General features: G+C 46.1%; 1 protein-coding gene across 6 annotated transcripts in view; it reads right to left on the minus strand.

Annotated features, from left to right (window-relative positions):
• Positions 1-1,164: 1,164 nt before the first annotated feature.
• MAGI2 (membrane associated guanylate kinase, WW and PDZ domain containing 2) overlaps positions 1,165-25,907 on the minus strand; it is a 1,459,815-nt gene continuing 1,435,072 nt past the window's right edge. For 2 of the 6 annotated variants that reach the window (XM_064374940.1, XM_021667866.2), the window contains one exon: positions 1,165-4,097. In XM_064374940.1, coding sequence (XP_064231010.1) covers positions 3,433-4,097 — 665 coding nt within the window. In that variant the 3' untranslated portion in view covers positions 1,165-3,432. Of the gene's footprint in view, positions 4,098-13,284; positions 13,322-25,907 lie in introns of those variants that run through there. The other 4 variants (XM_064374969.1, XM_064374946.1, XM_064374954.1 and 1 more) reach the window with 4 other exon arrangements.

A 25,907-nucleotide genomic window follows, 5' to 3' on the forward strand; every position in this document is an offset into this window, starting at 1 on the left:
TTACAAATGTGAATTAAACTTGTCAAACTTTAACAACCAAAACATTTGAAATAAAGACCTGATTTTTCTTTCCTTAAGAAACTGGAATACTGTTCCATACTGGACTTGACAAACCAGCAGCTTTAGGGAGGGTACACTCACCCTTTGGACAGTCCCCACCTGACTCCTTCTTGTGTTCAGATTCTCCTGTCTGTACCTTGGAGATGTGAGTTCATGATAAGGCCCTGTCCAAGCCAGCAGGGGCCTTGCTGGCCTCCGCCTAGTTTCTGCCCTCTCTCTGTCCTAGTCCTTTGATCTCTGACTTCCTGTCTTTTTAGTGTCTTAGTAATTTGTATTTATTTCTTTTAAAATAACTTGTGCAGTATGAATATTTATACTCCATTTAAATTACAGTTTTGTATAGGTCTTTTTCAGCTTGTACTGGCCCATTCTCAGATGACAACATGTACAAATTTCTTAATTTTTGTGTTCCATTTTACATGTCACCTCCTTTATAAAAATGATGCACAATATTAAAAATTTTTGTATTGGAAAAAAAGATTGACAGTTTGGGAACTTGACAGTTTGGGAACTTTAGGCCCCCTATTGACAGGTGGAGAGGGGAGTCTTGATTAGTGTTGAAGTGTTCCTTCCGATTGTCAGGTCCTTGATGGCAGGGTTGTAATCACCCAAGGGTCAAGCGGAACTTTCTCTTCCTACCACAGGCATTGTAATTCATGATAAAAGCTATAGTCGACCGTTCATTTTGGATCTGTTCACTGCTGCTCACTATGCTGGCTTCTGCATGAACTCATGGGGATTTTGCATGAAAAACAATTCAGAATTAAAAGGAAAAAAATGTGATGGAATTTATTACAGATTGATACTTTAGATCCTTTTTGAAAAAAGGTAAAGTATCAATCAATGTAGCAAGCAACAGAACTATACTGCCAATTCATAAATCATGTAGTAACCTGACAAGCAAATACCAACTAGACTGAGAAAACTGTTTACTTAGGCCAAAAAAGGCAACAGTCTTTCCCATGTAATGCCACTGCATTTAGATTCAAGTTTCAGAAGAGTCTTATTTGGGGCATTAAACTTATACTTAAAAAAGAAAACTGAAGTTTTGAAAAACTAGGTTAACCCCCAGTAATACTCTATTTCAAATTAACACACAGCCTATATAGTTGGAAAAAGAAAAGATTTTTGGATAGATATTTTATTTGACAGTGTTTTAGAATATCATACAGTAAACAAGATTTCTGTAAAAGTTAATTTATCCATAGTGGTGCGTTTCATAAAAATAGTTGCTCACTTACAGTCTTTCTGTGACTATTAATACATGAAATTATATTTATAGAGATACAGCTGTACAGGGTAAATTCACAGCTAACACTACACAGAAATATTATTTGGAATGGGATTTAGATGATGTGCTGTCTTCACAGGTTATGGATTACAGCCGCATAAAGCAATTACTGCACAAGTAGTAGCTGTGAACTGTGCAAATTAGAGTTTATGCCAGTGTAATCTCAATTTTTTTTTCCTTTTGTAACACATGGAAAATAAAGGTCGGAGGATACAGTACCAGGACGTGCAGCTACACTACAGAAGCATTGTCCAAAACCAGATTCAATAAATTAATGGCAAACTATACTGGATTTCTAGTCCAGGGGAGAAAGACTAATTGAGATTAAACCAAAAGCATTATAAACTGCTACAAGTGTTTGTGCTTTTGTTTATGATGAATGGGTTTCACTTTTGGACATTGCTTTTACACGCTGCAAGACCCTTCACTTGAGGCTTTCAACCTTATTCTCCTCGTGTCAAACAACTAAACTACTCCGATGTCTGATGATTAAACTGCTACTCAGGATACTGCAATTACAAGGAGGGGGAACGATCAGCCCAGGAAGGCCTTTGAGATGGACCTGATCGCCCCTTTTACTTAATAGACTACAAGTGTAGGGAGGTGAAGCTTATTTGCATTTGAACTCCTGTAAAGAGTAAGAATATGGGAAGGATGAAGCCTCATTCATTTAGGGCATATTAAAAAAAAAAATGCCTTCAGAAACACTTTGCCTTTTAATTTGTGTAGCTGCAGTAAGTACCAATGGATAATTAATTGAAGCTAACACTTTACAAAGAAATGCTAAAACAGCAGGGAAGAAAGGCAAGCCTTAGAATTTTACTAGGAGGCCCATCACAGATTCATGGAGATAAACATCTAGAGGTTGCTAACAAAATAAAAAACTGACAAAGAATACAAGACAAAAGTAAACCAATGGAAACAAAAGGAGAAAGAATAAGGAAAGAAAGATAAGCAGAAAGGAATGCTAAACGGACTCATGTTCTTTAATGAAAATAAATTGGTTATAATTTTTTAATATTAGAGATTCATTATAATCTGAGAAATATAAGACAAATACTCTGCCTCCCTCTGTCAAAGTGCAAATGAAGTCATGGAGAGAGGGTTTAAAGTAAGACAATAAAATAAGTGAAATATCACTTTGCTGACAAAGAAGCTATCCATCTCTGCTAGCCTGGGACGACAGAAAAGCCTCTTCATAAAGGAACTGCAGCGTTGCCAATCTTGATTAAACAAATTGTGGTCCTTCAATTATAAAATTTATAGTTTAGAGAAAAACCAATTAAGACCTATGAGCTAAACTGCAAAATTCTGACTTACGGCAAACCGTTCCCTAGGATACAATTTTTAAAACCTTTTTTTCCTACCACTGAAAATGTACAGAAATATGATTTGATCACAGAAATGGCAATAAAAATGGCATCACACCAATAAACTCACTAGATTTCTAAGTCATCCTGCAGGAGGCAGGGAACGCTGCTGCTAACACCGAGGATGGATGCCAAGGGTGAGCCATGGAAACATGTCATGGGGAACAGTTCCGAATGTGTCAAAGAAACCCTTTAACCCCTGCCTAGATATGTCGAGAACAATTTATTTACAATGCTTTAGATCAATTAAAAGATATAATCTTGTCTCAGTTTCAGCTTGCTCCGTGCAGTTTGATTTTTAAGGCGATATTCCAGTTTGTGATTGCTCTTAACTTGTCCAGTTTCTTGATATAAAGTTTGGATGGCATCCAAATCCTTCATGCAGTGGGGAGGAATATTTTTCTTTTTCTTAAACTAAAGCTACACTGCACTGTCTCTCTGTGATGTTCTTCACGTTATTTTGGTTCTTCCATAGCTGCCAAAGCCCCACAATGGAACCGGGGGCTTTAGGATCAGTTTAGGTCTGTGCGTGGACGCGCTGCCGCCCATGCACACTGGACACGTGGGACTTCACGTCAATGCTCCCAGGCCTTGGTGCCTCGTGGATCTATGCGTGTGACAGTGAAAATAAATTAAAACGCCGTGAGACAGAACCTAAGAAGAACGGCCTGCGCCGAGGCGGGCTGAAGGGGCGGGCCGTGGCCGCGCGGTTCATCTGCTGGCGGCCGAGGCGCCGGGTTTGAGGACGCCCGGCAGCTTGTCGGAGCCCGGCACCTTCCAGGGCCCCGGCGCGACGGCAGCCTTGCGCGCGGGGGCGCCCCCCGGGGGTCGCGGGCCAGGCCGGGGGCTCGCGCGCGCACCTGCCCTGCCCTCGGCCTCCCGCGCGCCGCCGCCGCCGCCGCCACTGCCGCTCGTGCCAGCGAAAGCGGGCGCAGCCCCAGGGCCTTCGCGCCTGCAGAGCTCGGAGCCCGCCGCAGCCGCGCGGGGCGCCTCCTTCCCGCCCGCCCGCGCCGCGTCCGCCGCCGCGGGCCCGGGGGCCCTGGCCTCCGAGGCGGGCCTGCAGGCCTCAGGCCGCCCCTGGCCGCCGGGCGCCTCCTCGAGCCTCGGCCGCGCGGCCCTCTGCGGACTCGCCGAGCGCTCCCTCTGCTCCCCGAGGCGCTGCTTCTTCTGGCCGCAGGCTGAAAGCTCCTTTGGTTTCCTAACGTCGTGTTCCCGTTTGATATCCCAAGTTGGGCCTGGGCTTATCTGGTGGGAAGGGTCGGAGGGTGGGGCTGGATGTGATGGAGAGAATGGAGCGAGGCCGTCGTCCAGGGAGACGCCTACTTCCGGCAGACCTGGGGCGGCGGCAGCGGGAGAACTCCAGGGGGCGGGTTCGTCTGTGGACGCGAAGCACAGGCGTTAGCAGTGGCGCGCGCAGGCCGTCCCCGCGCCCTCTTTATGCCGGGGACAGGGGCAGGCAGCCGGGGCGACTGCTCTCAGGGGCCGGAGCCACCGCCACTCCCACCCTCACTGCCAAGAGGGCAGCGGCCGCGCCCCCGGGGATTTGGGGGTTCCCTCCGACCCGCTTATTCCCCACGACCCGAAGCCCGTCCGTGGACCGGGGAGGCCAACGCGAAGCCCAGGCCTAATCCCTTCGCCTTGGCCTGGTAACTTCCCGGGGTGTCCTCGGGTCTGACCCGAGTCTTGTGTGGACAGCTCACTTGACAGCCCTTGAATCAATGGGTCTCTAGCTGGAGCAGACCTCGGAGTCACCAGGGTGGTGGTGAAAAATACAGATTCCCCGGGAGGACCAGGCCCGGAGATGTGAGCCGCACGGGGCCCAGGAAGGTCTCTGTATTTTTCAGGCACCCGGGTGATTCTGAAAAAGGTGGTCTAGCAGAGATGTCCAATCTTTTGGCTTCCTTGGGCCACATTAGAAGAAGAATCGTCTTGGACTACACATGAAATACACTAACAATAGCCAATGAGCTTAAAAAAAAAAAAAAAAAAAGGACCATGTATAAATCTCATGTTTTAAGAAAATTCACAGATTTGTATTGGGCCACATTCAAAGTTGGCCGCGGGTTGGACAAGCTTGGTCTAGAGCCAAGCTTTGAGAAACACAGGTCTGGGTTCTAAGTTGGGAAGTGACGTTCTCAACCAGTAGGTGTCACTCAAAGCATATTCCTAGCTGCTGTCAATTTCAGAATTTGGATACATTGATTTTAAAAGATCATTGTTTTTTAAAAGTCATTGTCCCTTTTTTTTCTTTTTAACCACAATCAGAAGAAAAAAATTGTTGTCCTTTTTTTTTTCTTTGCCAAGTCTGGATGAAACTTAATTCTTTTTAGTACTTCTAACATTATGGAGGGCCCCAAGACTAAGATAATTCTAGGAAGCCTAGTTCCAACGTTTACTTAAGATTTAAGTTATCTACTTCCAAAAAGGATTTAAGACAATTGACAACATCAAAACACGTATAAAACAATGATAAAAATGAGAGATGACTTATTTTTTTTAAAAAAACAACAGCTAGTCATAAGCCAAGTAGAAGGACAGATATATTAGGAATCTGAGATGACTTAGCTACTACTGTGAGCAACGACTAAGGGGAAATGAAAGCAGGGAAATCCAATTACTGTGATTCCTTGATATTTGTAAAAAATATGTCTCATGACCTTGAAAATGCCCAAATTTTGTGATATTCCAGAGTGTAATTTTTCTTCTGTAGAATTGGCATAGGGTCATGAGTGGAGAGCAAAGAAATCACATTGATAGGTCTGAATTCTGAGTGCCAGGTGAGCCTCCCTCACTAGCTAAGAGATTCAGTCTCACACGGCAGCCTTAGTGCATGTGATTCAAGCTCCTGCCTCTGTAACACATCAGAGGCTGTCAGGGATGCTTTCATATACTCAGTCCATTAGTATCCAGGGTCTACTTTGTTTGAAACTTGAGGATTCTTGTATAGTACCTTTGATACTGATTTGTAAAGCAATAAGGAGAGGAAACGAATAGTGGTGTTGGTTTTCCCAATAATTGTCGCCATCTTTAGAATGGCAAATCAAAAAAGTTTCTCATTCTATGTGAAATTCGAATGGAACATTTTGGGCATAATGTTAACCTTCCTTCTTCCATACACTGATGTCCATTATCATTTTCACATAGTGAGTGAAGTCCTAGAAGAGCATCAGAAGCCCTGGAATCTAATCCTGGCTCTGGCATGTATTTACTGGTGATGTGATTTTTGGACAAACAACTAAATCTCTCTGAGCCTCAATTTCTTCCTTGTTGAGATGGGGATAAAATATCCAGCTTTACAGATGTGAGACATAGACTTTATAAGGGAAAGCACTTTGCAAGGGGAGGGTCAGTCACATTTTTTCTTTTGCACCCCACCTGCTGCCTACTTAAAGACTGAGCTCCTGTGAAAGCCACCTGACTAACTAGTACCTGTGCAGGTGAGGTTTTGAGTAAGTGCAATAAGGCAGTCATTTCCATGTGCTGTGATTCCCAGGTGTGGTTTTGCTACACCTCAGGTATCCTTGGTTACCTCAAGGAATAGTCTGAAATCCTTAAAGGCAAATGTATCCAGTGGAAATGAGAATGTGTTCTACTTTTGGCTGGGTTAGAGTTTAAAATGAAACTAACAAATGATAGGTGGTGGCAATCCACCCATCTAGGGAGATTCAGTCTAGAAGAGTTAGAAAGAGAAAGTGATCTTCAAAAGGCCTAAAGAGAGGGTAGCGTGTGCAAGAGTGATCTCTGACTTCTATCATGGTAATGATATTTCACATTTTAATAGCTCTTTTCCCATCATTACATCACATATGGTAGAGTTAATTAGCTGGCCTCAAATTACTTCTTAGATACAGGGAGAAAGTTGATATTATTCACACCATTTCCTGAAGGAGGAATTGAAGCAGAGAGAGGTTAAATAACTTGACCAAGATTACAAAATGGTCTAGTCGAGAGTAAAATTTTGGGTTCCTTTACTCTTTGTACTTAGAAATTGTCCCAAGATGTTACCTTGCAAATAGGATCAAAGTATGTGAAATGGGCATGGACAGTGGCCACTGCCACCCAACAGCAACCAGATCTTGTCCTTAAGTAGAAGACGTAGCATTTATTTCTGAACATCTTAACACATGTCTGGCGTTGAACTGGAGAGTTCCTATCCAGGAAAATGAAAAACTATTAAACCAGACGAATAAATGTCCATCCATCATTAGTTGGCCTCAAATTACTTCTGAGATTCAGGGAGACACTCTTTTCTTTCCCTCCTCCAGTGCTTTTTCATATGGTAAAATAAAAGGTGAAATTATTCACCAATTCAAAGATTCCTCTTATTATAAAAGTTTCTCAAGAGTTTGTTTATAGATCATTAAACACTTAACAGTGAGAGAAACTAAAAGCTAAAATGTTCCAAGTCACTACTGATTAAAAATATTAACGAGAAATTAAAATTTATTATATCAAAGTGATTTAAAAGATGGACATCTATATGAGTGGTTGAACACTTTTATTTTTCTGCATAGAAACTCTTCAGTTTGGTGCCAAACGTGGTACTTGCACAGGCATGAGCCTGCAAAGCTCTGTAAAGTACGAGGGGCCTCTTCAGCAGGCAGCCCTTATCCCACCTTGCCCTATCACCTGCCTCAGCAAGGTGACACAGATTGTGGTGGACGGGAAGAGTACTTCTCTAAGATTGGAAAATCTAGTTTTTATGAAATCTTGACATACATAACAAGAAGAGTTGAATTTAGTTCTGCTTCTTTCAGACCATGTTTTACTTCTTCTTGACTGCCTGCCTGCCTCCCTCCCTGACTCCCTCCCTGCCTGCCTGCCTCCCTGCCTGCCTGCCTCCCTCCCTGCCTCCCTCCCTGGCTGCCTCCCTGCCTGCCTCCCTGCCTGCCTCCCTGCATGCCTCCCTCCCTGCCTGCCTCCCTCCCTGCCTCCCTCCCTGCCTCCCTCCCTGCCTCCCTCCCTGCCTCCCTCCCTGCCTCCCTCCCTGCCTCCCTGCCTGCCTGCCTCCCAGCCTGCCTCCCAGCCTGCCTCCCAGCCTGCCTCCCTGCCTGCCTGCCTCCCTGCCTGCCTCCCTGCCTGCCTGCCTCCCTGCCTGCCTGCCTCCCTCCCTGCCTCCCTCCCTGCCTCCCTCCCTGCCTGCCTCCCTGGCTGCCTCCCTGCCTGCCTCCCTGCATGCCTCCCTCCCTGCCTGCCTCCCTCCCTGCCTGCCTCCCTCCCTGCCTGCCTCCCTCCCTGCCTGCCTCCCTCCCTCCCTGCCTCCCTCCCTGCCTCCCTCCCTGCCTCCCTCCCTGCCTCCCTCCCAGCCTGCCTCCCAGACTGCCTCCCTGCCTGCCTGCCTCCCTGCCTGCCTCCCTGCCTGCCTCCCTGCCTGCCTGCCTCCCTCCCTGCCTGCCTCCCTGCCTCCCTGCCTCCCTGCCTGCCTGCCTCCTTGCGTGCCTCCCTGCTTGTGTGCCTCCCTCTCTGCCTGCCTCCCTGCCTGCCTGCCTCCCTCCCTGCCTCCCTCCCTCCCTCCCTGCCTGCCTGCTTGCCTCCATCTCTGCCTGCCTCCCTGCTTCTCCTGCCTGCCTCCCTGCTTCCTCTGCCTGCCTCCCTGCCTCCCCTGCCTGCCTTCTTGCCTGCCTCCCTCCCCTGCCTGCCTGCCTCCCCTGCCTGCCTGCCTCCCCTGCCTGCCTGCCTCCCCTGCCTGCCTGCCTCCCCTGCCTGCCTGCCTCCCTCCCCTGCCTGCCTGCCTCCCCTGCCTCTCTCCTCTGCCTGCCTCTCTCCCCTGCCTGCCTCCCTCCCTCCCTCCCTCCCTCCCTCCCTCCCTCCCTCCCTCCCTGCCTCCCTGCCTCCCTCCCTCCCTCCCTGCCTGCCTCCCTCCCTGCCTCCCTCCCTGCCTCCCTCCCTGCCTGCCTCCCTCCCTGCCTGCCTCCCTGCCTGCCTCCCTGCCTGCCTGCCTCCCTCCCTGCCTCCCTCCCTGCCTCCCTCCCTGCCTCCCTCCCTGCCTCCCTCCCTGCCTGCCTCCCTGCCTGCCCGCCTCCCTCCCTGCCTCCCTCCCTGCCTCCCTCCCTGCCTCCCTCCCTGCCTCCCTCCCTCCCTGCCTCCCTCCCTCCCTGCCTCCCTCCCTGCCTCCCTCCCTGCCTGCCTGCCTCCCTCCCTGCCTCCCTCCCTGCCTCCCTCCCTGCCTCCCTCCCTGCCTCCCTCCCTCCCTGCCTGCCTCCCTCCCTGCCTGCCTCCCTCCCTGCCTCCCTCCCTGCCTCCCTCCCTGCCTCCCTCCCTGCCTCCCTCCCTGCCTCCCTCCCTGCCTCCTTCCCTGCCTCCTTCCCTGCCTCCCTCCCTGCCTGCCTGCCTCCCTGCCTCCCTGCCTCCCTGCCTCCCTCCCTGCTTCCCTCCCTGCCTCCCTCCCTGCCTGCCTCCCTCCCTGCCTGCCTCCCTCCCTGCCTGCCTCCCTCCCTCCCTGCCTGCCTCCCTGCCTGCCTGCCTCCCTGCCTGCCTGCCTCCCTGCCTGCCTCCCTCCCTGCCTGCCTGCCTGCCTCCTTGCATGCCTCCCTCTCTGCCTGCCTCCCTGCCTCCCTCCCTCCCTCCCTCCCTGCCTGCCTGCCTGCCTGCCTGCCTCCATCCATCTCTGCCTGCCTCCCTGCTTCTCCTGCCTGCCTCCCTGCTTCCTCTACCTGCCTCCCTGCCTTCCCTGCCTGCCTTCTTGCCTGCCTCCCTCCCCTGCCTGCCTGCCTCCCTCCCCTGCCTGCCTCCCCTGCCTGCCTGCCTCCCTCCCCTGCCTGCCTGCCTCCCTCCCCTGCCTGCCTGCCTCCCCTGCCTGCCTCTCTCCCCTGCCTGCCTCTCTCCCCTGCCTGCCTCTCTCCCCTGCCTGCCTCTCTCCCCTGCCTGCCTCTCTCCCCTGCCTGCCTCTCTCCCCTGGCTGCCTCTCTCCCCTGCCTGCCTGCCTCCCTCCCCTGCCTGCCTGCCTGCCTCCCTCCCCTGCCTGCCTGCCTCCCTGCCTCCTTGCCTGCCTCCTTGCCTGCCTCCTTGCCTGCCTCCCTGCCTGCCTGCCTCCTTGCCTCCCTCCCTGCCTGCCTCCCTCCCTGCCTACCTCCCTCCCTGCCTGCCTCCCTCCCTGCCTACCTCCCTCCCTGCCTGCCTCCCTCCCTGCCTGCCTCCCTCCCTGCCTGCCTGCCTCCCTGCCTGCCTCCCTCCCTGCCTCCCTCCCTGCCTGCCTCCCTCCCTGCCTGCCTCCCTGCCTGCCTGCCTCCCTGCCTGCCTGCCTCCCTGCCTGCCTCCCTCCCTGCCTCCCTCCCTGCCTCCCTCCCTGCCTCCCTGCCTGCCTGCCTCCCTGCCTGCCTGCCTCCCTGCCTGCCTGCCTCCCTGCCTGCCTCCCTCCCTGCCTGCCTCCCTCCCTCCCTGCCTCCCTCCCTGCCTGCCTCCCTGCCTGCCTGCCTCCTTGCCTGCCTCCTTGCCTGCCTCCCTCCCTGCCTCCCTGCCTCCCTCCCTGCCTCCCTCCCTGCCTCCCTCCCTGCCTGCCTCCCTGCCTCCCTCCCTGCCTCCCTCCCTGCCTGCCTGCCTCCTTGCCTGCCTCCCTCCCTGCCTCCCTCCCTGCCTCCCTCCCTGCCTCCCTCCCTGCCTCCCTCCCTGCCTCCCTGCCTGCCTGCCTCCCTCCCTGCCTGCCTCCCTGCCTGCCTCCCTCCCTGCCTGCCTCCCTCCCTCCCTGCCTCCCTCCCTGCCTGCCTCCCTGCCTGCCTGCCTCCTTGCCTGCCTCCTTGCCTGCCTCCCTCCCTGCCTCCCTGCCTCCCTCCCTGCCTCCCTCCCTGCCTCCCTCCCTGCCTGCCTCCCTGCCTCCCTCCCTCCCTGCCTCCCTCCCTGCCTCCCTCCCTGCCTGCCTCCCTGCCTGCCTCCCTGCCTCCCTCCCTGCCTCCCTCCCTTGCCTGCCTGCCTCCCCTCCCTTTCTCCTTTTTTGGACCTGGGCATTGGCTAAAGTGTGTGATCAAGTTCATTTATGAGGTGGTTACCAAGGAAGCTGTGCTACACAGCATTGTTCATGTCTGAGATGCTCTAACTACAATTAGAAATAACAGAGACCCATCCTAGAAGGATGAAATCAGCCACATCTGGCCTGCTGGGATTTATGCAGCCCCTTTGTCCAATGTCCCCAGGCCTAGTGGCTGAATTCAAAAAGGAAAAAGCGTTTCATTCCAAACTGGCTTCCTCAGCCTGCCCTCTCCACCACCACCCTGGTGACACTGCTCTAGTCAAGGCTTCCAATGACCTTTCTGTTGTGAAATCCAGAGAACTCTGTATTCAACTCAATACAGTTGGCCCTCCACATCTGCAAGTTCTACATCTGTGAATTCAACAGACTGAGGATGGAGAATATTTGGGAAAAAATACAAAATAATAATACAACAATTAAAAGTAATACAAATTAAAAACAAAGTATAGCAACTATTTACATAGCACTTACATTGTGTTAGGTATTATAAGTGACCTAGAGATGATTTAAAGCATATGGGAGGATGTATGTAGGTTATATGCAAATACTACACCAGTTCATATGAGGGGCTTGAGCATCTGAGCATTTTGATATCCGTGGGGTTCCAGGAACCAATCCCCTGAGGAAACTGAAGGATGAGTACGTCTTACCACGTTTTCGCACAGCTGACTACTTCCATGAACAAACTGAACTCTTGGCTGTCATGATACCCCCTTCTGCTTTTTTATCCTACTTCCGGCAGTTTCTCCTCAATTGACTTTGCGGGTTCCTCTGATTTTACCTGACCTCTTTAGGGCTTGGTCTTACGTAGTTTTCTTTCTCTGCATTCTCTCCTAGGTGTTTTCATTATTAATGTAGCTTTTATACAACAATACTCCCAAATGTTTCTGCTGAGCTCTACCAGCTGTACACTGGTGTATCCATCTGCCTTCTTAATGCCCACTTGGATAGGTCATTGGCTTCTTCGATCCAACAAAGTCCAGATAGAAATCTTTTCTCCCCAAGCCTATCCTGCACTCTCTCCCTTATTTCCCCATCTTGGTGAATGGTACAGTCATCACTTGGAGTCATCCTTGATTCCTTTCTCTCCCTGACTTCACAGATACAACCCACCTGCAAGACTTAAAAAAAAAAAAATTAGTCTTATTTTCAAATATGTGTGGACCCTGTCAACTTATCTTCACTTTCGCTTTCACCACCCTAATTCAAAATATAGGGATTTCCTGGAAGGATACAACCAATGTGGGCTGCTAAGGACACGGTTAAAAGAGGGCCCCAGTGTGGACATCTTTCATAAACCCTTGGGGATACTGTTGAGGACAGAAATTTCAAAAATGAATTTCAGTGCTATTTATAAAGAGAAGTGTAGTCTACTGTGAACCACATACCCTCCCCAGGGCAACTAACTTAAATATCCTACCCAAGAGCTTGGCCTGCCAAGCTGTTGCTTCTCACAGGGGCTGTAAGAACCCACTCTTCTTTCATTCTTCTCTTGCCCACCTCCAGTGATTATCTGTATAACATCTACAACAATCTCTTTGAGACATCAATTAGATCATGACACTCTCTTGCTTGAATGCTCCATGGATCTCCACTGCTCTTAGATCAAAATCCAAAATGATTTGCATAGTCTACAAAAGCCTACATGATCTGGCCCCTGCCAGCCTCATCTTCATTTTCCCTCATTCCCTATTCTCCACCCACACTGGTCTCAGTCCAGTTCTTCAAATGCACTAAGCTCACTTTCTATTCTGGGACATTATTGTTGACTTATTCACATGGCAGGTTCTTTTTCATCCTTCAGGACTCTTAATGGCATCCCAGAGAACTCCAGTCTACAGTAGATACTCCATCTTCCTCACCAGCTTCTTGATTTTATTGCCTTGTAGTAATTATAATGTGTAATTATACTTTTGCTCGCTCATTTGATAAACATCAGTCTCAAATGCTAGCTGTAAGCTTCATGAGGGCAATGACCATGTTGGCCTTGTTTATCACAGTATACTTAATAACTAGCATAGCGTTTGACATAAAAATAAGTGCTTGATGAATATTTGATGAGTGAATACATATATATTCCACAAATAGAAATGGAAGACTTGAAACCAAATGCTGAGTTGAGGAAACACTTCAGGGCAAAGGATTTTCATTTAAAGTATAATCTGTAAGGAACAGGTTTGTGTCTGGAACTTTGATCAGTTTTGAGAGAGAGGATGGTGGTGAAATGGGAATGTGTATTTGAAGCGGGAGGGGAAAAGACTAAGTTTGGGGACAGTGAACAAGGAGGAAGCCAGCCACAGAAATACATTGGGAGAGTTCCCAGCTTTCATCAGAGACCCCTTAGGATGGAGAGGGATGAAGAGAAGCTCGGATTCCTGGGGAGCAAAGTCAAATTCTGAAATTTTAGGGATGTTCTTTCCCTTGTTGTGAGCTCTAATGATGCAGTAATAGCTTTACTTAAAGGAGCCCTGTCCCTGGGAAATCATTAACCAACATGCCAGAGAATGTTCTAACAACCCACAGGTAGGATAGACCCTAAATATCTTATATCACTGTGGGAGAAGCAAGCCCCTCTCCTAAATTGGGATCAAGTTTCTTACCCTTCCTATTGTCAGTTCTAGCCAGTTTGGATCTTTCCTAGAAAACAGATTGATTAATCCATAAGTACATATCAGTATATATACACACAGATTACACACATGCCATTATTTTTGAGTTAAAATATGTATGGTCTCTTAAATTATCTTGTAGGAGCCCAGCAATATTAAAAAATAAAATGTGCCCCTTTACTTCATATGCCAGGGATAAAAAATCTCATCTACAGAAATTGTGTTTCAACAGCTTATTTATTTTATGATATATAACCAAAGTGATGGTAAAACCAGAGAGCTGACCCAATAGGAATAAACTGCTTGCTGCAGTAAGTATCTGTGTTGCTGGTTTTCCCAGGTGGCTCTTATCTCCAGCAAACATTTGTACAGAAGACAAAAGCATAACCCACATCAAGGGTGAGTTAATTTTATCCTGTGCTGAAGACACAGAAGTTGAGAAAGAAAAATCTTTTAAGGCTTGTGCCCAAACTATAATGGTTCATTTTGTATCTGTTCTACCATCACCAAGGTGATTTATTTATTTAATTTTTTGAGACAGAGTCTCACTCTGTCACCCAGGCTGAAGTGCAATGGTGCCTCTCAGCTCACTGCAACCTCTGCCTCCCGGGTTCAAGCAATTCTCTTGCCTCAGCCTCTCAAGTAGCTAAGATTACAGATGTACACCACCACGCCCAGCTAATTTTTGTATTTTTAAGTAGAGACTGGGTTTTACCATGTTGGTCAGGCTGGTCTCGAACCCCTGACCTCATGATCCGCCCACCTCAGACTCCCAAAGTGCTGGGATTACAGGTGTGAACCACTGGGTGATTGCTTTTTGTAACAAAATATAATCAAGAAAACCCTTAGAAGGGAGCCAGAGACTAGGGGTGAGGAAAGAGACTTTGTCTACTGCCCCATACCTCACCAAAGGCCTCAGGGCATCCAGCTTCAGGCTGGGTGTTTCGGAAAGCCATGGATAAGCGTTCCTACGATGGCTTCCTACTCTTAGTACACAGCTTGAAACCAGGGCCTAAGGACTGCCTTTTGGATTAGTGTGGTCAGGAAGATAATAGAAGCATTATTGCTATTGATACTATTAGTAATGGCACTAGCTAACACTGATTGAGGTACTTACTAGATGCCAGGCACTGTTTGAAGGTCTTGAAATGTATTAACTCATATTAATACATGTAAACTGACACATTTTATAGATGAGAAAATGGAGACAGAGTTTAAGTAACGTGTTCAAGGCCACACAGCTGGTAGCTAAGGGTCATTGAATGACTTTCGGAATTGGGTAATGTTCTACCAACTCAGCTGAAACACCGACACTGGACGGCTTTACTGTCTGCTAGTCTGATTGAGAGGTGGGGGCTCATGTCTTCTTCTGGGGCAGTATAACAGAAACTTCCATCTAAAGTGACTGTCAGAAGCAGGTCCATCATTATTCCTAATGGAGACTCTGAAATGCCATTTGTGTTTGAAGCTTGGACATAGGGGGTTGGGGGGACAGTCACTATGATTAGAGCATTGATCTGTGAAAATGCTAGAAATATGACCTGTAACCAGAGAACAATAAAATTGGATTTCTTAAGGGCAGGATGGTACTATCTACTTAAAAAAATATCTTCACAGTGACATTCCTTGAAGCTGGATTGAATTGAAAATACTGCGATACTAGAGACACTGATTCACTTTGAGACATAAATACTTTTACTGCTCAAATGACTAGAATTATTCTGTAAAAAGATCCATGAATTTAGTGTCATTTCTTTTAAAAACTCTTTCCTGTTGCAACCTTCAGTTGTCTGGGGTTAGCCAATACTGGTGTGGTTATATTGAAATCTTTCTTTTAATTTAGAATATTATAGGAAAATACTAAAATGATTAGGGTAGATGAAAGGACAGTAATGTGAAGTCATTTGGTATTCAAAAGAAAAACCTTTTAAGAATTGTGTTCAAACTATAAAGGTTCATTTGTATCTGTTCAGCCATTGCTAAGGTGACTGATTTTGTAACAAAACATAAACCAAAAAAACTACCTTAAAAAAGTTCAGAACAAATCATTTTACTTTGCATCTGCTCTTTCTGAAGCATTGTTTCCAAAGTAAGGAGCCATCGTCAATGGCCTTCAAACATGGATTTGTTTCACTTTTGTTACCAGAGATGTAAACTAGATGTTATGAACATTAATAACTTTTACAATGGTGATGGTATTTGCTTATTGAAGCTTCACCTTTATACTCTTTGAAAGCTAATCAAAGGTGCAGCAATGAATCTGTGGCAAGTTTTAGCTCCCTCTATGGCCAAAAGGGCAAATCTCATGGATAGGTGGGGCTGTTAACAATGCAGCTACTATCTACTGAGCGTCTTCTATGTACTAGGAACTGTGCTGCGTGCATCACATATGTACATTACCTTTTAATTCTCATAACAGTTCAAAGAACTATGGTGCTATGAGACCAGGTGTGGTGGCTCACACCTGTAATCCCAGCACTTTGGGAGGCTGAGGTGGGCAGATCACTTGAGGTCAGGAGTTCAAGACCGGCTTGGCCAAGATGGCAAAACCCTGTATCTTCTAAAAATACAAAAATTAGCTGGTGGGCCTGGTGGTGTACACTTGTAATCTCAGCTATTCGGGAGGCTGAGGAAGGAGAATCTCTTGAACCCAGGAGGTGAAGGTTGCAGTGAGCTGAGATCGTGCCACTGTACACCAGCCTGGCAACAGAGCAAGACTCTGTCTCAAAAAAACAAAAACAAAAACAAAAACAAAAAAAAACTATGGTGCTATTACCCGCATTTCAAAGATTAGGAAACTGAGAGGTAGATAAATTAAGCAATTTTCCTGGACCACTCAGCTAGTAAGTGAGAATCAGGATAACTACCACATTATTCTGTTATAATAATAGTGTTTTCCAACCTTTTCCATATCGGGACACATATAGAAAAGGATGATACTTAGACAATGCACTGGAGTAAACATGAAAATGATCAAGGTCTGAAGATACCAAAGCCTTTCTGAACACTCCAAGGGCTAAGAGGAGTCAGTATCTTGGTATCACTCATGAGAGGTATGTCATGGAACACAGGTTAGGAAACTCAGCTCTGTGTTCTAATATTTTAAAAAATCTTGATAATCCAGACTGGTCTGGGAATGTGGGGATACCTAAGGATCAGTTTGAATTAGTAAAATCTGCGTTAGAGAATCTATGAGAAATGTGCTGGTTCATTTATTTCAAGCTTGTGTTAGTGTATGAATAATGCTTGGAGGCCTTCTTACCCTCAAATATTCAAAGACAAGCTTTGAGGCAGTGGTTTTCAAATTTGTTTGAAAGCAACACATCCTCCTTCTCAAATACAATTTTAAATGAAAGGCCAATATATAAAACAGATAAAAATGGAACTGCTTTGGTTAGTTAAGGAGGACCCAAAGCCTCCTGCCACCAACCCTCACTCCCACCCACAAGGGCCCTTTAGGTCAATTCTTGAGATGCTCCAGGCTCTAACAGACAGTCTGCAAACCACTGCATGTCTGAAAACCCCTGCATGAAGAAGCGGTGTCTCTCAAAGCCCCAGTAAAGTGCAGGAATCTCTACTCTGGTGGCAGGAAGGCAAGGAAGTCAGAGATTTGCTCAATAGACTGTGAGGCTCCGAAGAAGGGAGCTAAAGCACGGGAAAGTTTTGCTGAAGTAAGGGGGTTGGAAGCATCTGTCACACAGCAGGGAAGGACAGGCTTTCCATAATTTTTTTCTGGGGCACTCAGTCACTTGGAGCCTCAGCTGACAGTTCAGTCCAGCTGAGTCAAGATTTGTCCTACTTGTTTTTAGGAAGCAAGTCAGTAACTCGTGGTAGAGAGTGGTGACTGGGAGACCTGGCTTTTACCTCTAGTTCTGCCCCCTGGTATGGACTTGGGAAGTCATGTAACCATTTTCAGCCTCAGTTTATCATCTGTAAAGTGGAGCAATACCTGCCCTAATTCCTTCTCAGAGTCATAAAGAGCAAATGAAATAATCTATATGGATGTTATATGCACATTAGCCATTAAATTAATAGTTTGAATACAATTATTGAATTGACAATTTACCAAGATGATGCACGGATGGTGAATAAGCACATAAAAGAGCATCTTTTATGCTCAACATCAGTAGAAGAATAAAAATTAAAACTACAATGAGATACCACTGTCCACCTACTATATGGCTATAATTAAACAACAATGACACAACTGAAAATAACTGGCAAGTGGAGCAATTAAGACTCTTACACAATATTGTTCGGAATAAATGGTGGAGTAGCCACTCAAGGAGACAGTTCGGCAGATCCTTAAACATTTAGTTAACCTCTGACTCAGGAGGCCCACTCTGACGTGTTTACCAGAGTGAAATAAAAACCGTGTTCACACAAAAGCCAGTATGTGGATTTCTATGGTGATTTTATTCATAATCACCAAAAACTGGGAACCACCCAAATGTCCATCATCTGGTAAATGGATAAGCACTCTGTGGTACAATGGGCTAGTCCTCAGCTATGAGATGGAACAAGCCACTTACACTCACAAAGTGAGTGAATTTCAGCTGTGTTATGCTAAGTGAAAAGCCAGATTCAAAAAGTGACATACTGTGTGAGTCCATCTGTATGACATTCTCAAACAGGCAAAACTAAAGGGAGAGAAAACCGATTAGTGGTTTCTGGGGCTGGGTGTAGGAGGAGGCTTGACTACAATGGAGGATTAGAGAATTTTGGGAGGTTATGAAACTGTTCTATATCATAATTATGGTAGTGATGATATAACCATGTATTTTTTGAAACTCATAGAATTTGTACTAAAAAGGGTAAATTTTAATGTATATAAATAATACTCAATTTTTTAAATGGAAAAACCTTAATAGTGCTGATAAAGTATTTTTAAACCTGGCGGAAGAAACCTTTTTAAGTTGATTACACCTTTTGGAAAGAATATTTCCACCACTACTTTGCTTTAGAACTTCCTCTGTGTCTCTCATCATTGGCTCAAGATGAGCTTTAGCCCAATGAGACTGATAGTGAATTCTGAGTTCATAGAATTAGAAGAATCTGAATTAAAGAGGTTTTACTTTAATCTTTAGAAGGCATCTTTAATCTCAAAGCTTTTCTAGAATGGTGTTCTTCATCACAGAAATACAGCCCTGTCTGAAGTGGCAGAGAGCTGAAATAAGGGATGAGAATAATTAATCAGAAAGTAGTTATGTCATGGGAGAGATGATTGAAACTGATAATAGCCACATCTTGCCAAAGATGGAAGAAGTGGAAATGAATTACTCAGAGGATACTTGTGGGCTCCGGCTAAATCCATACCTTCTGGGGTATTCAAGATCTTCCTCCTGATCTCTTTGTCTCCTCTGTAGACCATTTACGGGCAGGGCTTGGGCATGAGACTAATTCACTTCTAGACTAAGGTCTCACAAGTGATATGCAACTCTATCCCCAACAGCCTGTCCCCAAGGGACAAAGCCCCTTTGAAACACTTCTGGCTGTTTAAAAAGAAAATGAATTAATGAAGAGAGCTCTTGTGCTTGGAACTGTCCATTTTTGTTATTGTATTTCAACAAGGGTATCCTTAGACGTTTTTTTCTGTGCCCAGCTTTATTTTTCAAAACGCTTTCTTCTTATTGATATCTTTCTACATTAAGACCCAATACCCAGCTGCTTTATTCAACAAATATTATTTACTTATTTAGTCACCCAGTCTGTAGTGCAGTGGCACAATCTCAGCTCATTGCAGCCTCGACCTCCTGGGCTCAAGTGATCCTCCTGCCTCAGCCTCCTGAAGTAGCTGGGATTACAGGTGTGTGCCAACACACCTGGCTAACTTTTGTAATTTTTGTGTAGAGACAGGGTTTTGCCATATTGCCCAGGATGGTCTCGAACTCTAGGACTCAAATGATCTGCCTGCCTTGGCCTCCCGAAGTGCTGGGATTATAGCTGTAAGCCATCGTGTCTAGCCAACAAATATTTATTAAGCATCTACTTTTTGTGTTGTACAGGTCTGTGCACTGAAAATATGCCTGTGAAGAAAGCAATATTCCTGTCTCCATGGGCCTTACTGTCATAGTGGAAAACACCAAAGATTAATATACAAATAGATAATAATAGAAAATCTGATATAGACCGGTGCAATGAAGAAAAATAAGGAAAGTTAAGGAGATAGAAAGTGATGGGTGTTGTTTTAGATAGGCTGGTCAGGGAAGGTGATATTAAATGGGGATTGGAATGCAGAGGAGGAGAAAGCCATTTGGATATTTGGGATAAGAACACACTAGGCGAATGTAACAGAAAGTGCAAAGATCCTGATGAGACAGGACTTGACATGTTCAAGGAATGACAAGAGGACTGAGAGGCAGAGGGAAGTGTGAGATCATATAGGGCTTCAAGAAAGAGTCTAGACTTTAAGGGTGATGGAAGCCACTGGATGGTTTCAAGCAGAGAAATGATATTTTAAACGGCCAAACACAGCTGTTGTGTGCAAAATAGATTGCAGGTGGAATGAAGAACACCAGTCTGGAGGCTGCTGTGGTAGCTCGGGCAAGACATGATAGTAGCTTGGCTGTGGTGGTTGTCATGAAGGTATGAGAAGGGGTTGGATTCAGGTTACCTTTTTGAAGATAGACTAGAGTGAACCTGCTGATGGATTGAATGTGGGGTGTGAGGAAAGAGAGCAGTCAAGGAGGACCTAGAGTTTTGTATTGATTCACTAGAAAACCTTAGTCTGGGCAAGACAGCGAGACCCCATCCCTACAAAAAATAAATTAGCCGGGTGTGGTGGTACATGCCTGTGGTCCCAGCTACTTCAGAGATTGAGATGGGAGGATCACATGAGTCCAGGGAGATCAAGGGTGCAGTGAGACACGATCATGCCACTGTACTCTAGCCTGAGCAACACAGCAAGAGCTTGCCAAAAACAGAAACAAAAACCAAAACCTAATTTTTATACAGGCTTGTGCAAGGCACTGGAGAAGTAAAGAAGAACAAGACACAGTTAGTGCCTTCAGGGAACTCATGGTACTATTTCAGATTTCTAGACTTCTGGGGGAAGTACATGGTGCTGTGGAGTGGGCAGGAAGAGAACAGATGATTCTGTATGTGGGCCTTAGGAAGGTATGAGTTAGAGTTTGAAGCGAGAGTAAGAGTCCACTAGATGCAGAGAGTAGTGCAGAGCATCCCGGAAAGGGGGATCAATAAGGGCGGAGCTCAGTGGGCTGCTGTGTGAGGGGTACATGGGCTGGGGTGGAAGAGGAGGCTCAGAAGGCAAGTTGGGGAGAACCCTGTGTGCCACCCAAGGAGTGAGACCCTCATCCTGTCTAGATTTGGGCAGTTGTTTGGAATGGGCAGCCAGTGAGATTTTTTAAGCAAGAGAGTGATGCTCAATCCCTCCACCTTATCTGAACAGATGAGTCAACTCAGAATACCAATAAATAAACTATACATGGATTACAATTTATTGTGGTATTTTAGATTCTTTTATCAACAAATTTCTGTATCATTTGAATTGACAAGTAGAAGCACGCTCACTTAGGGTGGAGAAATTCTACTAATCTTGTGGTTAATTCGATAGAACATCTGCTCTGTGCCAGGCACTGTGCTTTAATTTGTTATCACAAAGCGACGTCCTTGTCCTTAAGGAGCTTATTATAGGAGGTAGACATAGAACAAGTGATTTCAAATGTGATGGAAAGAAAGTTGGGGGAAAAAAAGACAAAAGGTGCTACAGAAGCATTTAATGGAGGAGGTACTCTGATTCAGGGATTCAGAGAGGCCTCCCTGAGGAAATGGTCATTAGGTGAAGACTAGCTGATTATAAATTTATCAATCATAAGCAGCAGAATTATCCTCATTTCTTTAATAATTAGCCTTTCTTTCAAGTGGTCCCTTCTCTTCTATTTTGAAGCACATCCAGTTCTTGCCTACCTTGAAAAGAGGAAAAAACCAAATATCTCACTGTTTTATTTTATTTTATTTTTGAGATGGAGTCATGCTCTGTCACCCAGGCTGGAGTGCAGTGGTGTGATCTTGGCTCACTACAACCTCTGCCTTCTGGGTTCAAGCAATTGTTCTGCCTCAGCCTCCCTAGTAGCTGGTACTACAGGTATGTGCCACCACGTCTGGCTAATTTTTCTATTTTTAGTAGATCAGGGTTTCATCATGTTGGCCAGGCTGGTCTTGAACTCTTGATCTCAGGTGATCTGCCCACCTCGGCCTCTCAAAGTGCTGGGATTACAGGCGTGAGCCACCATGCCTGGCCGAAATATCTCACTTATATACACCCAAACTAAGCTTTTCATTATTTTCCAGAATCAGCCACATAATTCTGACTTTCCTATAGTCTCACATCCACTCACTCATTTAACTGTTCATGTCCTGTGCCTCTTGCATGGTATTCGCGGGGATTCCCCATGGATTCCATGGTTGAAACACAGGATGTGAGGTGTGGCATTAAGCAGAGGAAGCCATGATGAACTTCTGCATTTGCAGGACATACACAGGACTGTGGCCCCCACCACTGCCCCCCCCTGCCCCGCCCGTGCAGGTGCTGGAGAAGCACTGGCGGGTTTGAAGCCTGGGCAGCAGAGGTGTGTGTTAGATCCTTGGCATGGGTGCTGATGCAGCCATGAAATGAGATGAGGAGCCGTGGTCGCAGGCAGGGCTGCTGTGCAGGTGAGAGATGGGATGGGGTGGGACAGAGCACAGCAGGAGAGATCAGCTCTGGAAGGTGTAGAGGAGAGAAATAGCAGGACTGAGGAGATGTGTGGAGGTAGGAGTGAGTGAATGAGGAGTCCCGAGTGACCCTGAGGACTCCAGCTTGTGTGACGATGGATGGTGGTGCCATAGCCGAGATTGGGAACAGACTGAACAAGCAGGTTTGGACCTCCCAAGTGTGGGAATTCTGAAATCTCCTTTAACATCTTCCTTTCCCCTCATCTCTCTGTGTAATCAGTCATTAAGTTCCCTCAGTGTTCCTTCAGAACATCCCTCAGGTTCATGTCTACCCTCCTGAGGTTGACCTCAGCCCTTGTCCCTTTAAAGTGAGATGTTACAGCATCATCCCAACAGGCCACCTGGCCACTGGCTTCCACTCTTCAGCCCAGCCTCTATTCTGCTTCCTAAAAGACACCCTCTTATTTGACATCTAATCATGGCCTTAATGGTTTTCTTACGTTATTGTAGTAAACCCTTAGTCTATCCCTTGCTTCCTCATGTGTTTATTCTCCTTTTCCCATCTTTCTTTCACAATGAAATGATTCATTCCTTGAAGACAGAAACTGTATTCTAAAGCTTCTTTGTTAGTAGTGCCTTCCAGAAAGTTGTGCCCAACAGGAAATTTGTGTTAACTTTAATTTTCTTTAAAAACAATAAGAATAGGATGTGGTGAATATTATTTTAAAGTCTCACATTGCAAAGCATTTTTCATCAGGTATGGGCCAATGCATGTTCTGTGTGTGTGTGTGTGTGTGTGTGTGTGTGTGTGTGTGTGTGTGTGTGTTTTAAGGTATATTATTTGAATTTTTGCCTGTAGCAACCTGAGGTGGATTACCTACTGAATGAATTCCATTTCAGTAGCTGGCTTTGTAATGTCAGTATTGACAAATGCCAGGGATAGGAAAGAGAATTGAAATCTAGAGTGAGGCAGTGTAGATTTAGATTTTAGCTTCACTACTGACCAGCTGTGTGGCTTTCTGCAAATTACTTAACTTCTCCAATCACAAGTGATATATCTAAGCTCTGTTAAAAAATTATGGCAAATTTTCATAAAAATTAAATGAGCATTTAACACAGTTTCTGGCATATAGTAAGTACTTGTAAATAATGATAATGGTAAAAAAAACAGCTAACATTCATTGGGTGCTTGCTCTTCATGATCAATGCTGTGGATGCATTTCATCATTTAAATTTCATAACAAACCTAAAAAGTAGATATTGCTGCTGTCTTCATTACACAGATGAAGAAACAGAGGTTCATGGAAGTTATGTGGCTCATCCAGAGATTGTCACCTTTTACCCTCTTTAGGTAACTTATTTTTTTGAGCCCAGGCTAGAGTACAGTGGCCATCATAGCTCACTGCAGCCTCCACCTCCTTGGGCTCAAGTCATCCTCCCATCTCGAACTCCTGAATAGCTGGGACCACAGGTGTCTGCCATGCCCAGCTAATTTTTGTAGAGAAGGGGTTTCTCCGTGTTGCCCAGGCTGGTCTCGAACTTCCAATCTAATGCAATCCACCCACTTTGGCCTCCCAAAGTGCTGAGATTACAGGTGTGAGCCATCATGCTTGGCCCGTTTAGGTAACTTTTATCTAAAGCTCCTGTAAAGGGCAAAAAGGAGAGGTGTGGGTGCATCACTTCTTTCCCACATATCCTGCAAGAGATGCTATGAGAAAAGCAATAGCCCTAGAGAAGGATAAGCAGAGGCCCTGGTAGATCTGCCACCTGGATAATACTCCTGTGCAGGAACCAGCACCCCCAAGGCATCTGGGTAAAAGGAGCTCTCCAAAAGGAAAGCAGGGTTTGATTAACCTGAGCCTTGGGCAGACAGTGGCCCTGGCTATGCCTGGCCAAGCTGGGGTCACAGGTCTCTCTGTGAACTTAGGATGGGGGTGGGGTGGCGGAGGGCCTGTGATGTCCTTAGCTCCAGTTGTAAGCTCCTGGTTCCTGCAGCCTTCCTTCTTTTTCCATAAGGCAGCTGAGGATGCAGAAAACCTTTCCTTCCTATTTGTGGTGTTGTGAAAGACCCCTGCATCTTTCCTCCTGTGATAATAAAGGACAAAAGATGAGACTATTTGAAACCATCTGAGCCCTCATCGGTGTTGATAAAGCCTGCCTATGAATTTTTATTTCTGCAAACAGTTCCAGGATGCCTTCCTAGAAACAAACTGATTGGTATCAATTTCTGTAGCGTTTAGGGTGCATATATAATGGCTATTTTCAAGCAGACTTAATTTCATTTTAGCGCAAGATAAGGTTTTTCACTGGAGTCATTTCGTCAGAAATAAAATTGAGCTGGAAATACAAGAAGCAATTTGACTATTCTTACAGCTGGTGGTTTATCAAGCCTTGGATTTTTATAGGTGTGTGACACAAAAGTGGAAAAACCCTCCTGTGTCAGCAATGCCTGCAGACGGTGTGAGCGCAGCACCCCAGGAGGGGCTGCGGACTGGCCGGGGGAGCCAAAGGATGCCTGGGAAAAAGATCTCAGAGCTGAGGGGAGAGGGCTTATGTCAGTGGACCTGCTGTGGAACGGCCCCCTGTTTCTTTCTGTTCAGTACCTTTGCTGAAGCAGTAGGAACTGGTTCCTGGGCTGTGTGCACATCTGGAGTCTAAAAACTCAGCCCCTTGTCTCTTCACAGTAGATGTGTCAGGATGAGATCTTTGATCTTTGACCATTGGCATCACCTCCTCAGAGAGGCCACTCTTCCCACCTTGTCCAAAGTGGTTATTTTCTATTTCATTTCTTTCTTTGTTTCTTTTACAACATTTACTGTAATTTATGTTTGCTCTTTCTTTCTTCCTTTTTTTTTTTTTTTTTTGAGACAGAGTCTTGCTCTGTCACCTAGGTTAGGGTGCAGTGGTGGGATCTCGGCTCACTGCAACCTCCACCTCCTGGGTTCAAGTGATTCTCCTGCCTCAGCCTCCCGAGTAGCTGGGATTACAGGTGCCTGCCACTGTGCCCAGCTAATTTTTACATTTTTAGTAGAGACAGCATTTCACCATGTTGGCCAGGCTGGTCTCAAACTCCTGACTTTGCGATCCACCTGCCTCAACCTCCCAAAGTGCTGGGATTCCAGGCATGAGCCACTGCACTTGGTGGCTTTTTTTTTTTTTTTTTTTGAATAAGTGTGTCTCCTTTTACTAGAATATAAATTCTGTTAGAAAGGGACTGGGATCTGTCTTGTTCACTGTTGCGACTTCAGTCCCGGAACATGTGCTGGGCTTGTGTTAAGTGTTCAGTAAATATTAATTGAATGAAGAATGAAATCAGAGATCACTAATTTCTCTTTCTTGAAAGTGGAGCTGCCTTAATTATGTAGATAAATGTGGCATATGTGTATATTTCATGTATGTGTAATTAGATCAGGATCTGTACCTGTAATGTATCCATATGAAACATCAACTTGATGTTAAAAAAACTCTTTAGTTTTATTGTAGTACTGTGTTGTTAAATGTAAAACATTTAAGGATATTGCATACTTTGTAAAATTTGTAGGAAAAATTTGTATGAATTTCTATATCCTTGCCACTCAAAATGTCCTCCATGGACCGACCGCATCACCTGAGAACTTAGAAATGCAGACTCCCCTCCCCTCACCCCAACCCACTGAATCTGAATCTGCATTTTAACAAGCTCCCCAGGGATTCACATGCCACTGAAGCTGTCACAATTTAGCCTGTGAGTTCACTTTGTAACCTGTAGGGGGCAGGTGAACTGAAGTTGAGGAAAGAAAGAAGAGCTTCAACCAGGACACTGAAGTGAATGATAGTTGCAGGAAGAATGAGAAAGTTTAGGCTTCACAGGCCAGTTTCTGTTTTCAGACCCTCACAGTGCCTGCTGGTTTAATTAAGTTCGTGGGCGTATTCACTGAGCCTAACTCACGTCACGTTACTGG

The sequence above is a fragment of the Aotus nancymaae genome, unplaced genomic scaffold (genome assembly GCF_030222135.1).
Source record: "Aotus nancymaae isolate 86718 unplaced genomic scaffold, 86718_ANA_hifiasm-v0.15.2.pri h1tg000002l, whole genome shotgun sequence".
NCBI classification, from domain to species: domain Eukaryota; kingdom Metazoa; phylum Chordata; class Mammalia; order Primates; family Aotidae; genus Aotus; species Aotus nancymaae.